Source organism: Anticarsia gemmatalis, chromosome 10 (genome assembly GCF_050436995.1).
Source record: "Anticarsia gemmatalis isolate Benzon Research Colony breed Stoneville strain chromosome 10, ilAntGemm2 primary, whole genome shotgun sequence".
NCBI classification, from domain to species: Eukaryota; Metazoa; Arthropoda; class Insecta; order Lepidoptera; family Erebidae; genus Anticarsia; species Anticarsia gemmatalis.
In genome coordinates, this window is record NC_134754.1 from 3,001,747 (window position 1) to 3,019,750 (window position 18,004).

At 33.5% G+C, this 18,004-nt stretch overlaps 1 protein-coding gene across 2 annotated transcripts in view; it reads left to right on the forward strand.

Annotated features, from left to right (window-relative positions):
• The window catches only part of P5CS (Delta[1]-pyrroline-5-carboxylate synthase), a 29,976-nt gene extending 12,315 nt beyond the window's left edge, over positions 1-17,661 (forward strand). The window contains exons 2-10 of one of the 2 annotated variants that reach the window (XM_076119068.1): positions 4,658-4,834; positions 6,165-6,308; positions 6,815-6,922; positions 12,153-12,323; positions 12,871-13,059; positions 13,510-13,702; positions 13,790-14,794; positions 16,783-16,920; positions 17,308-17,660. In XM_076119068.1, the coding sequence (XP_075975183.1) occupies positions 4,658-4,834; positions 6,165-6,308; positions 6,815-6,922; positions 12,153-12,323; positions 12,871-13,059; positions 13,510-13,702; positions 13,790-14,794; positions 16,783-16,920; positions 17,308-17,429 (2,247 nt within the window). In that variant the 3' untranslated portion in view covers positions 17,430-17,660. Of the gene's footprint in view, positions 1-4,657; positions 4,835-6,164; positions 6,309-6,814; positions 6,923-12,152; positions 12,324-12,870; positions 13,060-13,509; positions 13,703-13,789; positions 14,795-16,782; positions 16,921-17,307 lie in introns of both variants that reach the window. The other variant, XM_076119067.1, reaches the window with a different exon arrangement.
• The last annotated feature ends 343 nt before the right edge of the window (positions 17,662-18,004 follow it).

Here is an 18,004-nt window from a genome sequence, read left to right on the forward strand (position 1 = left end):
GAATGGAAAATTTTACACTGCAGTTGAAGATGTTTGAAACTAGCTATTTTTTTTATTCGTGACTTTCGGATTTAGGGTAGATTCATGCATCTTTGGATGGATGTGTTTTCATACATTTCTGCTGACACCAAGGGGAATAACAGGTGTGATATTATGTTTCGATTGAAGTATTAATAATAATATGTAGAATGCGCAGATTTTTGCGACGTCCTAATCGAATGAATGATTGGACGAATTTATCAATATTTCTCTTTTAAAGCGCTCGAATTCGGAGGTAGAGTGCTGTCCGAAAAAAATCTAACTCGCCAATTATTGCTTGGAAAAACCGCGTGAGTGTATTAATCTTATTTTTTTTAGCTGCAGCCATATACTCAAAACTGAACAATGTAAAATGAACCATGTTACAGCGATTCAAAGTCCATATTAGCAACAATCTAAGGTAATTTGCTTCACAACCTGCATCATAAATATTACTTTTTAAGGAAGAAATCTCATTAATTATAATAGAAAAGAACATTATAAAGATTTTCTCCTAACTTTTGGAAGGGAAATAGATCATAAAGTCATTTTTCCCTAATGCAGAAACAAAAACTGGTTGAAGTTTTTTTGGTTTCCGTCAAAACCATCCCTATTTCTGCACAACAGAGGAATTAATCATCACGGATTTTCCTTAAAGGGGTAGTTACCTAATATACATTCTATACTGTTTGTAGTTTGGTACTATGGTGTTCATATAAAATAGTTCGAATCCCACCTGGGCAAATCTTTGTTTGATGGGCACGAGTATTTATTCTGAGCCTGGTTGTCAATTTGTCTATAGATGCATGTATTTAGAACTACAATAAGTCTGTTTATCAGTTATTTTGTCACCATAGTACAAGCCTAGATTGAAATCAAATGATCGTGTGAGAGTTGTCTAATGATATTTATGACCAATTTTTTTCAATGTATGATTTTGCAATAGGATCGAATGCGTAGTACTAGTAATCGGTGGTTCTATTTGACAAGACGAATATGATCGTACTAAGTGGCATTCTCTGGTGTCTGCCTACCCCTATTTTGTAATATTTATTTAAGGAGGACCGACAGGTAAATCTAATTTGAGAATAAGTTAGATTAAAAGCTTATTACAGGTCCGCACTATTATGATCGTATTTATAGTTTACAATTTTAACGCCTATCGCTCTTTTATATCGCGATAAAATTATATTAATCAATCAATCAAATATAACGTCATGTTGTTTTGCTATTGATATGATTGTTTTGATTAAGTAATAAATACTATAATAGCAATAATTGTAATCTTTGCAAAAATCTTGCACGATTAAATAGGCATTGACCGTGTGTGATAATCTCCATTTTTTATCGGTCAATTACCGATATTGTTGTTTATTTATTTATATCTACGCCGTATATTTAAAGTTAAGATATTCTAGAAATATGTATTTTCAGTAATCAGTTATAGATATAAAATAGGTTCAATCTGTGTTGCTTATTTTTAGGCTCCAATTTGTAATTAGATAGAAATTTATCGGCTTCGGTAAAGAAGAAATTATATCATGTGACATACGAGACACTTTCAAAAAAATATTTAAAATGTTTTTTTAACCGTAACTTTATTGTTTCGAACATATTTTTAGATAAGAACAGAAAATCATCTGGTTATTTTTCAGGAAATTTTGTGCTCAAAAATATGCGGTTTCTACGTTTAAGTATTAATTGCAACGTTAAAAGGGCCGTAGTATCAAATTGAAGAGAAACAAATTACCCAACGTTTATAATTTGACGCTATTAATTATTTAGGAAGCTTTCCTAATAACATTTATACCAATTAATATTTGAGAGTAATGGTCGGTTTCATATTTGGAAATGTTGTCGTTTTGAAGAATTGACTATGATTATTTTGTGCTGATAGAATATGGCCAATGATTAAAATTAAGTTTTTAGATCCAGCTTACGTTAGCTAGACGAAGTTTTTATTTTTCTATTAAAATAATTGTCAAAAGTTATCTACTCGTATATCCAAAAAAGACAATATTTGTAAACAACCAACATTTGTTTTTCAATCAACATTCTGAACAAAATGAATACTTATAAGAAAATTACTGTGTTTGGGATTCATGTTTCTAGTTTGGTTTCTTGTGTTCCTATTTTTCCTATTTAATTAGCTACCTCGAATGCAAATATTTACAAAAAGACACCACTTTATTCTCTCGCACGTTCAGTATCGAAATTCTAAAGACAGTTACGAAGTCCTTAAATTATGTTTAAAGTTACTTCACAAAAGCTTAATATTAAATCTAGTCTAGGGAGAAGTAAATAAATCTGACAGCCATAAATATGGTACCGGTCGTACCGGAGTTCTTTAACAAAGAATAGTTTGAGCTCAGATAAAACTCCGCCAAACGGGACCGTTCTAGTTTTCCTCATTCCGACCACTGTAGACATGTTTACAGAAGTACCTACTATTTTACCCGCGACTTCGTCCGCCTGGTTTGACTTAAGACAGAATTTTCATACAAACTTTCATCCCCTATTTATATCCTTAGGGGTGAAATTTATCAAAATCCTTTCTTAGCGGATGCCTATGTCATAACATCTATCTGGTTTGGGCTGTGCGTTGATACATCACTATGTCAGTCACTCAGTCAGTCACCTTTAAGTTTTATATGTATTGATAGATTAAGTACTACGTAAGATTTGCACCTCTTTATATACTGGCGTATTAATTAGTAGTATTATATAAGCCTAAGTAATGAGACATATTATTATTATAAGAGTAAAGTTTTCCTATGTGATAAAGATACATCGATGTATCTATTGCTGATGATTTCTGTAAATATCGTGTCCTATAATATACTCTTACAATTTTAAAATATGTACACAAGTGAGAGTAACAGTACCCCTAAAATTAGATTCGTAACATACTATATTAACTTGAAGTTTTTTTATACATGCTGTTTTTACAGTCTCCAAGGCAATCAATTAATTTGTTGCATAAATAATATTTGTACCTATACTTCTGCCTAAACTTTTACGGCGTTTTCAGTTGGTTATTTCATTCACAATAGTTAGCGCAGGTGCCGTGACTCCCACGATCCGGCTTAATACACCCTCAGAATGCAAATACCTCGTTTTACTTGTGAGATTATCGTGCCCAAACATTTTTATATCTGACCAAAGCTTACGCAAAAGTCGCAGGTGGATAATGAATATAGTATCTTTGTAAAATGGCTAGGATACTTTGCCGAGTGCTATTACGTTGACGTACAAATTGGCTTACGACTTATACAGTGGGAGGTGCTACTCACTACCTGTTTTAAATTGAATTTACAAAGCTTTATATTCGCTGTGATTGCTTCTCTCTAGTTCAATTTTCACGCTGTTACGGATAAGCGAAATACAGTCAGTACATGGAACACGGTAACAGTTGATATTTTTTATTAAGAAGTTGAACTTCAAATGAACATAAAGTCGAGTCGCATGAAGAATATTTTCTAATAAATTTTATGTTGAAAATATAAAAGGATAGATGTGGTAGCTGATTCAAAACAAATGAGTTGCTGAATTACAATTAACAGATTTCGATCTTTTGTAAAAAATATATTAGTATTTACGTGTGTATCAAAAAACAATCATATATCAAGTAACGATCCAAGGCAATCACATCGTTAGCTTTTTAGAACAATCATTACTACATTCTATACATTTTATTTTTACAAATAATCCAGGCAAAAGCAAAACGTATGATTTATTACTCATTACTAACTCGTAACTAGCTCCATTCTTAATCTATCTATAATTTTTTTTGTTGCCAATAATTTTATTAAGTATCAAAATTTTTTTGTGGGAACTTTTGCCCAATCTTGGGATAGCTGTATCGCCGCGGTTCTCTCTGTTTAATTCTGACTATTCGTCTCATACTATTATGGCGTTCGAGTCAGCCTTCATTATACTCACCTCCTCTTCGTCCTTTCTTTAACTTCGTCTTTCTCAACTAGCCCAAAAAATCTAACTAACTAATTTACATGGATATTTAAAAGTTTAAATTTTACCTGCAACTTAAATCTCAAACTTGTCAACTTTAATCAACTTAGCTGTTATAAATATTGAAGGAATTTCGGAAAGTATTCCTGTGAGGCGCAGAGTGTTTTCTTTGTGAGTGTTCCTTTATGAAGATTGCTCGCGGGTACAATTTTGTTGAGAGAAGTCTCCAAGTTAGCGCGGAGACAGTTTCGTTTAAGCTGTTATGATGAAATTTGTTTCAATTTTAGAATATATCAAGGCTTTCGTGTGAGGTTTATTTTGTGTAACGAATTTAAAGGTGACAGTATGTCACATACTACGTGTAATGATACTATTTAAAATTAAATGAGACGATACTGCATGAGGTTCAGATTACATGAACAAAATTAAAATACAGCTTGACTTTTCTTACTATGATATAAGTAGAGATAAATGCCGCGAAACTTTTGGGCTTACTGTCTTCAACATATGAGTAATACTTTATATAAGTACTTTATGTTCTAAGTCTAAGTAACTACTAAATACTACAACACTCAACTCTAAAGCTATAATGCTGAGTTGACTGCCACTTTCGATCCATTAAAATAGTAACTTAATTTATGTTAATCAAATTTATGTATCGTTGTTCCAGGGTCTGAATGTAGACAAACGAACCCTAGCGAGTGCTGAGCGCAAACAGAGGACCTTCACGGATAGGTCGCAGCTGAAGTACGCCAGAAGACTGGTCGTGAAGCTAGGCAGTGCTGTCATCACTAGAGAAGATGGCAACGGACTTGCGCTTGGAAGGCTGGCGTCTATCGTCGAACAGGTAAGTTTGTGAAAATGTCTTCTTGGAAACATTAGATCAATGTGCGGCTAGTTTTTGTTTTTGCTTGAATATGGGTAATTGAAATAAATTGGTTAATGTATTATCAAGACTAATGAAGACATATCAATAAAGAAAGCGACCCCTTTTTCAAACCAAGGCGTTCATTGCGATGTTTTTCCCTAAGATTTAAGACTTTATCTGCATTGCGCGTGTCATGCAAGAATTTAATTCGAATAGACCTTTTAACATTAAATGAATATTAAATCTACAAAATATTTTCATGTATTTATCTTGTATACAAACAGCATTACTTAGATACTTTGTTGAAATGCTTTTAATTTAACGTCCAAACGCTCACCGAAGAATATTCTACGCAATTTCAGAACTCTTATAAATCAAAGACTTATAATGGACTAGAATGTTTTAGAGGCTTGTACCATAATGCAAAACGACCATAAACACCAACTTTTGTAAATACTTAGTGTTTGGTTCACTTGAAATAAAATCTCTTTACACTCCTTTCAAAGTTCGTCTACCCGTTTTGATTTTCATTTTTAAATGAACTTTTTTTAAGGTTTCATTTAAATTAAAACACTGTCTTGAGTTTCAGGACGAAATGGGTTTTAAGCTGTTGTTATTTTTAATAAGATTTTTTATTCTATTATGTGTTGTAAGTTGGATTTTGTTGATTGTATCAACTAATTGTTTTTTGAGAAGTTATATTGTATCGTATAAATTGCTTTGCAGCATACTATTACGTAGCCGTCCCATACGTCTGTAACTAAACACAGCCTATGTGTCAACAAATTCAAGCACATATTTTTAAGAATAACACAGGTTCGTGATATTCTTAAAAATATGTGAAAATGTGTATCTTTGAAACTTTCTATCACAAAATCCATCATTATAATATCACAAGAAACATAATAGATTTGAATTGCCACACGTTTTACCTGTTATAAAAGCAAAGTGTATCAGAAATCGTAATCTCAGCCGAAGGTTTTCACGTAGCGAATAGAAAACCCTTAAGTAAAGAACTACCCGAAACACTCAACAAAATCCGATTGTCACGAAATCCTGAACTTAACCTCCTACATACAGGAAAAGTCTTTATCAATGGATTACGTTTCAAGAACACCTTAACTCAAATCGTACCTTCCTGATCCTTACAAACGTCAACGCAAAACCCACCTTAAAAACAACAAAATAGAATCTATTTTCGAAAATCCCATACTCAAGTCAAATGTATTCGTGCATAGGCTTTCATGCTCACCAAATTTTCAAGCAAAACTATATCGTATCACAATATAAATAAGGTTGATATTTCCAGGTAGCGGAATGCCATCACGAAGGTCGAGAATGCATCATGGTGACGAGCGGCGCGGTGGCGTTTGGCAGACAGAAGCTGACACAAGAACTACTCATGTCGCTCTCGATGAGAGAGACTTTGTCTCCCAGCGATCATACTAGAGAGGTTAGTTTGATAACGTTTAACTTATAATATATTGGTTATAAGCAGCTTTATTATCTGAAGAAGATAACACCAGCAATGTATGGATGTTTACAGGATCATGTGTGGATAGCGGTTACTATGTGACCTGAAATTTGGGAACATTTTCTAATAGACACGACGGTTTACACATGGAGTCAATGTTAATATAACACTGGTTAACTAACTGTCTTGTATAATAGTCAGTTACAATCTATGGATTCAGAGTTTACGACTTGTATTGATTTCTTAGGTTACTCTTTATCGTTTTGAAAATATTGCGGAATCTGGCCTTTGCATAGAAATGCTGTGGCTCTTTAGATTCCAGTTGCAATTTTACCTTAAAGGATTGTTTAGATTAAACTTGCAATTAGTTCCGAGTATATCTACAACTGCATCCACATTCCACAAGAATACAATCTCACACAAAACGTGAATATTATCGTACAATTATTCAGTGTTGAAGGCAATTAGCGTGTGTTTTGTTACAGGACGCGGGCAGTATCCTCGACCCAAGAGCGGCGGCTGCTGTAGGACAGTCGGAGCTCATGTCTATGTACGACGCTATGTTCTCACAGTACAATGTCAAGATTGCTCAGGTTAGTAGTAATTAATAATTAAAGTTAGGAATGGTTTTGGCAGGTAATGTACGGAGAATGAGTCGAAATTGTGCGAAAAAGTTAAGCTATCAGCGGTAACCTTGCAAGATCTTAAACTACAGTACTTGCTTCATTAAGTATGTTCTTAATTATAATTTTATCACAAACATAGATAGATACTAGGAACATCCATCCTACACTAATAGCAACACCTTAAAGTTCAGAGCAGATGAACGGGGATAAAAAATACCTATAACATATAGCATTGTAATAAAAAAAAATCCAAGTACAGAAACAGTTTATACTAAATTAAATCGTAAAAGTAATGTAGTTTTATGATAACCTGGAATTAATACTATCTTAAAGTAACACGAACGAATCGACTCAGATTTTTTAACACAAATAATATTTCTTTTGAAGCTGTAAAGTATTTAATGGGAGGTGATTTCTCTTACTTATTATATGTCTCGGCGAATCATGTCATTCAGTAAATCTAGACGCATACCGCAGAGAATTGTGAAGGTCAATGAACTTGAGTCTCAAATATTTTGTTCTTATTTTGTAGTAGTTGCTGTAGTTGAAAGCCAAAATTGTTGAAAAATACAACGTAATTTGTATTTTGAGCATCTGTTTGGGACTTATTTTCACTTATTTATAACTTTTTAAGCTCGTTGTCTATGCCCATGAGATTTCGTCACGCCTAGAATAAAAATATATTAATGCAGTTTTCTTTTGAAAAAAAGGTCAGAATTTCTTTTATTCCTAAACTTGCCACACAATTAAAACAATTTTTAAGCTCGTTGTCTAGTCTAGGCCCATGAGATTTAAATACAGATTCAAATGAATTAAAATATATTAATGCAGTTTTCTTTTCGAAGTAAAGGACAGAATTTATTTTGTTACTAAGATTTGTCTTGCAATTGGACAAAAAATGGCAAGGCACAATTGGCAAAGTAAAGCAAGTTATCTATACAATAAAATACCTAATTCATTATTATTATAAATCGTCTAATAAAATATCAATTTGTTTTGTAAATAAACTTTCGGTTCAATGTCAAATGACTTTGAAGTTTGTAAATGCGTTCTAAGCCTTTCAAAATATTCGCATTTTGTATACATCAAGTGGTTTCAATAACATTTCAATATTCAAACATAATATTGAACTTCTTAAAATTCACTCAAACGTCTTAAATGCATTAAGATATTTATGATTTGAATATTTTGATACAAAGTTTCGTTTGAATACGTGTTTTTGAAGGCGGGATTATCACAGCTGTCCAGACTTCTTAGAACTTAAGTCCAGCATAAAGTAAGCAGCTTAACTTGAAAACCGATCATTTCGATACCTGCTAAGTAGCTATACTGAGTCATCTAACAAATATAGGTATTTTATTAGTTTTATATAAACGTACATAATAAACCTTAATATTAGTGTTTTTTTTATCAAGAATAATAACCAAGTATTTGTAACAAATAAGGCGCCCATAGCCAGTTGCTCTCAGACCCACAGGTCGGTAAACGATCTGTGGGTTAGGCAACCCTTGGCGCGGTCATTACATAGATGGGTGACCGCATAGTGGTATTTGAGCTGGGCGTCTTCGTGCTTCTGAGGGTACGTAAAAAGTCGGTCCCGGCTGTTATCTACTAAGATAACAAATCGCTCTCCTGTAAAATTACTATGATGTAAGTTGACTCATTATACATACTTAGGAGATATCGATTTGTTTGGCGATTAGTAACTTGTTATTGTAGTAATATTGAAATCGAAACGCTTCGAGAGCCACGGACAAGTTTCCAGATAGGACCGAATAGACGAATCTTGAGCCGGATTTCTGATAAGCCGATAGAATGTTCGTGTATAGTCGAATAAAGTGATGTTGTGCAATCTATACTAATATTATCTATACTAATACTAATAATAATATTATAAAGCTGAAGAGTTTGTTTGTTTGATTGTTTGTTTGTTTGTTTGTTTTAACGCGTTAATCTCAGGAACTACTGGTCCGATGTGAAAAATTCTTTTAGTGTTAGATAGCCCAGTTATCGAGGAAGGCTATAGGCTATATAACATCACGCTACAGTCATTAGGAGCGGAGTAGCAACGAAAAATGTTACAAAAACGGGGAAAATTTTGACTCATTCTCTTAAGTGACGCAAGCGACGTTGCGCGGGTCAGCTAGTTTGAAATAAAAACGCCAGACACGATTTATATGTTGCCATAAAATATGACATTATTTATTCTATCTTTTACTACTAAAAAACACAAAAGTAACAGTAAAAATGGTTTTGAAAAACAAAAAAAGTACGCCAGCAATAAAATGTACTATTAGTACTCCGACATCAAAGCTTTACAGAACCCTCATATTATAATGCAAAATTATGCGCAGAAATATTTGTCATCCGAATAAAAATGCATATTTTATGAAACACAAGCACCGTCGCCACTGTTTTGTGAAGCGCGGACTGAATAAAATAATTTATTAATTAATTCTGATACCTACGCAAATGTGCACCATTCATTAACATGTACACGAAAAAGTTTGCTCTCTGCAAAATGAGGTTTTGTATGTTCTGATTTAATCTAAAATAGAAAGACTTTTAATTAACATCATCACATTTAATTTAATAATGTTGAAACAGTGAGTTGACTGTATTGTTTAAAAAATAAGGAAATTTAAGTCAATTTACAATGACCGTCAATTACGCCGAAACGTCAAGAAAACTTAGACAAAATTTAGCAAAATGTGGCAAATTTATATTTTGGTATTCAATTTATTCTCTTCCTACGTTGTCGGTTAGGTTATGATATTCACAAAAAAGCTAGCGTATGCAGTCTGTAGTGTTTTAAATTTAGCATAACGTGCAGGCCGCATTATACAATGCAGTGTAGTAAACACATCCGAAATCCTTTTTAAAATTTTACCAGCCTTGCCACAAGAAAGTGGCCATAATCCACCCATATTTACTATCCATGTTATTAAATAAACAAAGTTGCAAACTTCCTTAACCGTCCCAAATTGGAACAACTAAACTGAAGTTGGAACAAGTTTTGCTTGTCATTATAATTGTTTCGTGTTCCGGCTGGCCAAATGTTTGTGTTGGTCAAACTGTGGGCCAACTATCAACAAATGTGGTGGCGATTCCTTTGTTTTTGTCTTTAATGCCCTTTGTTTTGTTAATTGGTAAAGTTTGACTGCAATTTTGACGCATTTAGTGCAAGGATATTAAAATATCTTGCTGCTTTCAATCGCTGCAGTTAAAGTGTGGCCAGCAAATTGTAGTTTCTGAAACGAAGCGGAGATAATTACTTACTGTTTTCTACTGCTGAAACTGTAATTTGATCAGCAGAATTTAGTTTTTAGTTTATATTGGAAGGTATTCATCTGATATAATATGTTAAGCATCCTTGTTGAGCTGAAATATAGAGTTTAAATATGCATAAATTCAATCATAAATGATAAACAATTTAACTATGCAATGTAAACTTTTAAATGGCATCAAACTAAACATTTTCCGTAACTAAACCTTTTATCCTAAATAGCTACAACCATATAAAAACTTAATATTTCCCAAGAGTTTCCCAGTATATTGTATAATCTCACAAGATTTGTTGCAGTCTCGCAAAAATCCCCAAGATTAGCTACATAGCAGAATGCAACTAAAGAGTTATGAGTTACCCAAATAATTTAATTAAAACCTTCCACTTGTAATTTTGTTGTAAAGAGAATTTATAAGACGACTGCTTTTATTGTTGATGCATTTTGTTATGGAACTTTGAACACGTTTACAAAATGTCGCCCGGCAACGGCCAGTGGCTTCTGGGAAGTAATTTGAATAAGGCTAGTTTAGTAAGCTTTAGAAATGTATTTACTTAAAAATATATTTTTACTATAATACTTTAATTGTTTGAAAATATGTCCTCTTTTCAAGTTAGTTTTATGATAATAGTTTATCATGTTTTCAGGGTACCGTATTTCCAAAATAAGTGAGACTGAAATATGATTGAGATTGCATAAGCACAATTTTGCATGTTGTATAAAATATAAACATACGCTCCACAATATTTGTCGCTCCAATACATTCAAATATCTAAATACATTATTTTAATAACCTGTCAATTACAAAAGCAATTCGCCAAAATCGATGGTCCAAATGAGAATAATCCCGTAGCAATAACGTTGCTAATTTCGATATCTATTCAAAATCTAAATCGAATCCAACGTGTCACTTGTGAAATATTGCGGTTGTAACGATAACAACTTTACCAATGGAATAATTAACGTTTTTGGTAATAATACCTTCTATTTGTGTAATCAGCTGGTCTCGGTTTATCCTATCAGCTGGTAATACCTTAACTTGGCTATCAGCTGTTCACGTGATCTCCTGTCAATTCTTGAATAGAAAGGCAGATAGTGTCTATCTCTTAGTAATAATGGAAATATATGTTTTGATTTACAAATGCTGCTTCTTTTTTATGTTAATTCTTCGTCTGACGAACTGAAATAAATACAACTAATTCGGCTTTCCTTTTTTCACAATATTTATTTCCAGTTATTACCGGTATCATTCCTTCAGTTTTATGTAGTCACCTGTCTTCTGCGCTTAAAAGGTCTTTTTCGTAATATTTTTCTATAATATGATCAAGAGATATTCGGTTTTCAGGTTGTCGTTCAATCTCAACTTAGGAAAAAATATTTATTGGATCGCAATTAATCTCTCGAGCAACCCGGTATTGCGCTTCAAAGGTTAAGGAGATGTTAAAGGAAACACGTGCCAGAACGGCACATAACCAATCAAGATTTCTTAGATCTCGTTTAGTAATATTATAGCAAATATCGCCAATTTGCCACTTACGAGAATAGGTTCCGATATCCTGTATTCTTGTATGAGGGCAGGAAATTGTAAAAACAAATTTATAACGCTAATTTTCTGATATTTTGATGAAATTACACGTGCCTTAGCGAAAGACGTCTGTTATTAAGATAAAGTTTACTAAAAGAAAATTACATAATGAAAAAAACAGAATGCAGCATCCAACAGATCGTCCAGTAATTATTATGTCAATCAGTCTAATCAAATAATAAAACAAATATTTTCAATACTTTTTGAAACGCCAAATATAAATTGGCATCAACATTACGCATTTTCCCTTGTCATATTTCTCAAACTAACTTCGATCAGAAAAATAGGTATACGTAACAAATATTATATCTGCTGATGTTTTCCACAGGTTCTTGTAACGAAACCAGATTTCTATAACGACGAAACGAGAAAGAACTTATTCTGCACATTATCGGAATTGATATCGCTGAACATAGTACCCATTGTGAACACTAACGATGCTGTCAGTCCACCCATGTACATCCACGATGATACCGTCGTACCAGGAACAGGGAAAAAGGTAAGCAATTTTAAACCTTAGCTTGAAAGTACTAAAGTTGAATGTCGCTTGAAGAGCATTCCTTCCAAATTATGTTTATTAGAAAGCAAAAAATATATTGATACTTAGATCTGCGAAAGAATTATTTTATTCCGCAAAGTGTTGTGCCAGACTAAATCCATTTCTGGGAACCGGTCTGCAAAAACATGTAGTATTTTGTGTATTTACCTAATTTTTCCAAAAATATTGTACGGCTTATTTTTTCGGCTTATTCCGCTTAGTTGGAACTATCCGGCTTTATCACACATATTTCTTCGAAGTCGTACTACGGTATTTTCCTCTTTGTTTAGTACCCATCACTTCTTGGAGCAATCTCATGCTGACATAGGAAATTTTCCTGCATTTGGAAAACTTCCACGAAAATAAATTTCGTATTTTCCAATTATATTTCGAACGTCTTGCTTGCGATGGTTTTCATAGAAAAGTCTAATTGGTGTCTAATGTTGAATGAACGATGAAGGCGTTGTTGTTGCAGCCTAAAGTTTACTTTTTTTTTTGTTTTGTATAGGGATTGGGTATCAAGGATAACGACAGTTTATCCGCACTGCTGGCTGCTGAGATCCAATCAGACCTGCTGATCATGATGTCAGATGTTGACGGCATCTACAACAAACCTCCATGGGAAGACGGTGCAAGGATGATGCACACATACACTTCAAAGGAGAAAGACCAAGTGCAATTTGGACAGAAATCCAAGGTAAGATAAAAAAAATGGAGTATTTCAAAATAAACAAGAGATTTTCAGAGATTTAGGTTGGACGCGGGGAACCCCAAAAAAAGTTAAGCTTTGTTTTATTTACAATTTGTTTCCTACTAAAAATATTTTCGGACTAGGCTCCAAAAGTGTCTGTATAATGTTATCGCCTGAGTGATGTTATTACAACAAACTAGCGAAGTGGGCGTTGTTTATCATTTTATGCTAAAATGGAAAAAGGAAACGAAATTTAGGCTTGCCCTGAAAAATAAAGTGGGCGCCAAGAAATACATATAAACTTATATATAGACTTTTATTTGGACATTTTACTGAAAATCATAAAAATGAAAATTTAGATAAATCTAGATTGAAATAAAGATCGAGATATACATAATAATAATTAAACCAATAAAAATATATTCATGTAAATTGAATTTTAATGTTATTTATTAGGTTGGTACCGGAGGAATGGATTCCAAAGTAAACGCAGCTACCTGGGCGATGGCTCGTGGAGTAAGTGTTGTCATCTGCAACGGTATGCAAGAAAAGGCTATTAAGACTATTATCAGTGGAAGAAAGGTCGGCACATTCTTCACCGATTATGCCACCAGTTCTCCTACCTCCGTCGACGTTTTGGCTGAAAATGGTACGTTTATTGAACGATTTATATAAAATTCTCCAAGACAATTAGTAATAGTGAACGAGCCTTTCACATACACATGTTTTTTTTCAGCGAGAACCGGTAGTCGAGCTCTCCAAAGATTGTCACCTGCGGACAGAGCATCAGCCATCCATTCCTTAGCCGATTTATTAGTAGACAAACAAGAACAAATCATGGAAGCCAATTCAAAAGACTTGGAAGAGGCTACTAAGAGCGGTCTTGCTGCACCTTTACTTAGTCGATTGTCACTAAGCCCTAGTAAGTTGAAGACCTTATCAGTTGGCTTGAAACAAATCGCTGACTCCAGTTACGAAAACGTTGGCAGAGTATTAAGAAAGACTAAATTAGCAGAGAATTTAGTTCTTCAACAAGTGACAGTTCCTATTGGCGTTCTTCTAGTCATATTCGAATCCAGGCCTGATTCCTTACCACAAGTGGCTGCGCTTGCTATGGCATCAGCTAACGGCCTCCTTCTCAAGGGAGGAAAGGAAGCAGCTCATTCAAACAAAGCTTTAATGGATTTGGTTAAAGAATCTCTTAAAACTGTTGGCGCTGACGATGCTATTTCCCTTGTATCTACTCGGGAGGAAATTAGCGATCTACTATCCATGGAGAAACATATAGACTTAATCATTCCTCGTGGCTCTTCGGACTTAGTAAGAAATATCCAGAAACAATCACAGCATATTCCAGTTCTTGGTCATGCGGAAGGTATCTGCCATGTGTACTTAGATAAGGATGCTGATCCAGTAAAGGCATTGAAGATTGTTCGTGACGCTAAGTGTGACTACCCTGCTGCTTGCAACGCTATGGAGACTCTCCTCATTCACGAAGACCATATGAGCGGTACTCTGTTCAATGACCTTTGCAACATGTTGAAGAAGGAAGGAGTAAAGATCCATGCTGGTCCGAGACTAGCCAGTCAGCTGACATTCGGTCCTCCCGCTGCCAGGAGTATGAAGTTCGAATACGGAGCGTTGGAATGCTGCATTGAGATTGTTAGTGATATGGATGAGGCGATCAACCACATTCATAAATTCGGTAGCTCTCATACTGATGTCATCGTTACAGAAAATGGTAAGTACTATTTGCGTTACTTAATCTGTCGGAACTCTTTTAGAGTATAAGGCACCGGTGACCAGTATGAAACTAGTGTTTGCTGTACATTCATTTGCTCACTGATATTTCATCTAAATACAAATTGCTTCTTGGTGCTCTTTGGGTAATTCAGTAGTAGTCTATTTGTGAATATTTTACAGACAAACAAATAGTTTTGGTTTGTGTATTTATAAGTACTAGACCTATGCATTTTTTTAAACAAAATTGCCGAACTCCGGGCTATGATTAATGTTATTGTGTAATAACCCACACTTGGCGAGATCTTAATTTAATCCCTAGACTAGCAGTATGATGCAGTTCTACATAGATGTCAGTCATCTATGCCTAATCAGTATTATTTACTAGAGTATAATAATATAATTTACGTTTACTCTATAACAAATAGGGAAGTAGTTATAATAATGATAACGAACTCAAGGCAAACAAGTTAATTGCACGTAGAACAGTTTATTGGTGCGTGATATTTAATATTATAATGTTTTAGGAAGCCATTGTTATCTATTACTTATCTCTTGTTGTTATTTGTTAGATAATTTGTACTTGAACTTGTAGTCATGAGAGGTTTTGATTATATCATGAAATATGTAAGGTATTGAGTAAATTTCATTATAATTAATTATTATGTAACTAGTTTTTGTCCGCGGATTCGAACAAATAAGTATTACTGGACATTTTTACGGTATTATGCAGATATTTATATGGCATTTAAATGTCAGACTAAATGTCAAAAAAAATTAACAAAATCGACTCATAATTTTTCAACTATTTAGCTGTCAAAGAATTAAAGAACGCCCTTGTGGTGTATTTCCAATAATTGCTCCAGATTCACCAAAAAATCCCAGCTTTCAAAATTGAATGAAAAAAAAAACGAATCACAATTGTATATTCCCGTGCCATTAATAATTTACTGACAAAAATTGGCAACGTGTTTTACGTCAAAGTTATTAGTACAATTTATTTTATGTCCATAACGTTATTTCATATGTACCAATAAAAATAAATATTTATTTCGCTCCTAAATACTATTTTTTGGCGATTGAAATTTCAGTAAATCAAACAAAGGAATATTAATAATAAATACGCGTTCAGATTAATATTTATTTGATAGTTGATTGCTATTATCTCATCGTTATGCAGCGTGGGATCCATTACTGTACTAATATATTATGCATACGATCTATAATTATACGTGTTTACAGAATTGCTAATAGAATAATCACAATTATCACTGAATTTGTTATTGGTTAAGTGGAATCTCTTGTTATAATTAGATAGTATACATTTGAAATGAGTAATAATTACCTACCTTCATTTATAAGTAGTTCACACCCGGTTCCAGTTGGGCACAAGTTTGCGTCACCTTTAATGAATTCTTAGAAGTATTTTATTCTTATCAAAAAAAGCACTTTCATAGGTGCTATCTTCAACTATCTTCTTTTTCATGCTAAATTACATTGCCATTGTGAGTCAGATCCAACAGAGTTCGGCCATGGCGACCACTTGGTTCCTTAATCAGGTTGGCATTGATGCGGCTTATATGGCTTATATAGCAGAAAACTCACGTCCAAAGGGCACATTAGATCAGCAATTTATCTGTGAAAGTGTGACATACAGACTAACTTGTAATATTAGTGCGCCCTTTTAATATTGTATATTTTGTTAACTAGCTGACCCGCGCAACTTCGCTTGCGTCACATAAGAGAGAATGGGTCTTATTTTCCCCCGTTTTTGTAACATGTTTTACTGGTACTCTACTCCTGTTGGTTGTAGAGTGATGTTTAATAGCCTTCCTCAATAAATAGGCTATCTAACAGTAAAATAATTTTTCAATTCACACCAGTAGTTCCTGAGATTAGCGCGTTCAAACAAACAAGCAAACAAACTCCTCAGTTTTATAATATTAGTATAGATATATCAGTACTAACATTGAAAATGTATCTTTCCAGACAACACAGCGAAGCGCTTCTTGAACTCAGTAGACAGCGCGTGTGTGTTCCACAACGTGTCATCTCGCTTCGCTGACGGATTCCGCTTCGGGCTTGGCGCTGAAGTCGGCATCTCTACCGCCAGAATACACGCTAGAGGTACGTTTACTTACTAGTTACTACGATATAGAATGTAAACATGAATATTAATGCTATTTTGTAATAAGCAAGATGTATTTATAACAATCAATGCTGATGTCTACAGTATGAAAAAAATGCATTTTGATGGGCTTGCATTCAAAGGTCTAATAATTGTATGAGTGCTTTCTCCAATATTTTATAATTTAAAGTATTAGACATATTATGTGCCGCTATAATTACGAAGGCGTTAAATTACGCTTTTCACACGAAAATCTTAGTTTTCAAGTATCCATTACTTAAAATAGAATTACTTAACTCGACTTAAAAAAATGTCTCTAGCAAAGCTAAAACTTAATTCTATTTTATTTCAATCTTAACATTAATCGCACCACTTTTTACTTACAGGACCAGTAGGAGTCGAAGGTCTGTTAACCACCAAATGGATCCTCGAAGGTACCGACCACACCGCAGCAGAATTCAACGAAGGCAAACGAAACTGGCTCCATGAAACACTACCCATCAATTGACTAGCCAAACTAAAACCAAAAGGACTTAAGTTCAATCTGAAAAATTTATTCCGAAAGAAATTATTTTAAGAACCTAGTTTATAATTAGCTTTAATTACCTTTTGTATTTAAGAATGTTTAGTACCATACATAAATTTTATTAATAAAAGTTCTCGTAATGTGTACATTGAATTAATGAAAGGACAAAGTAATTTTAAGTTTTAGTAATAAAATGTTTGATAATTAAATATTAAGTGGAGTTTATTTTTAAACGTTGCCTCTTTATAAGGGTGTTGGTGATAGCTTAATAAAATAAAGTTTATTTTATTACAATAATTATTATCTAATATTAAGGGTATAATATTTTTTTATACCTTTAATATTACATATTGTAATTCAAAAGTGGGCGACGTCACTGGTATTACTATGAAAGTATACCTGTTTATTATGTAGTACAAACAATAAAATAATAGCCCTGCACCTTGTGAACTTTATGTTGTATAAGTCGCGCTTATACGTACGCATTTAGATATGTAAGCAAATATCGTCCCTACCTATAGGTTAAGAAAAAAAAAGACCGCTTTATAATTAGGGTT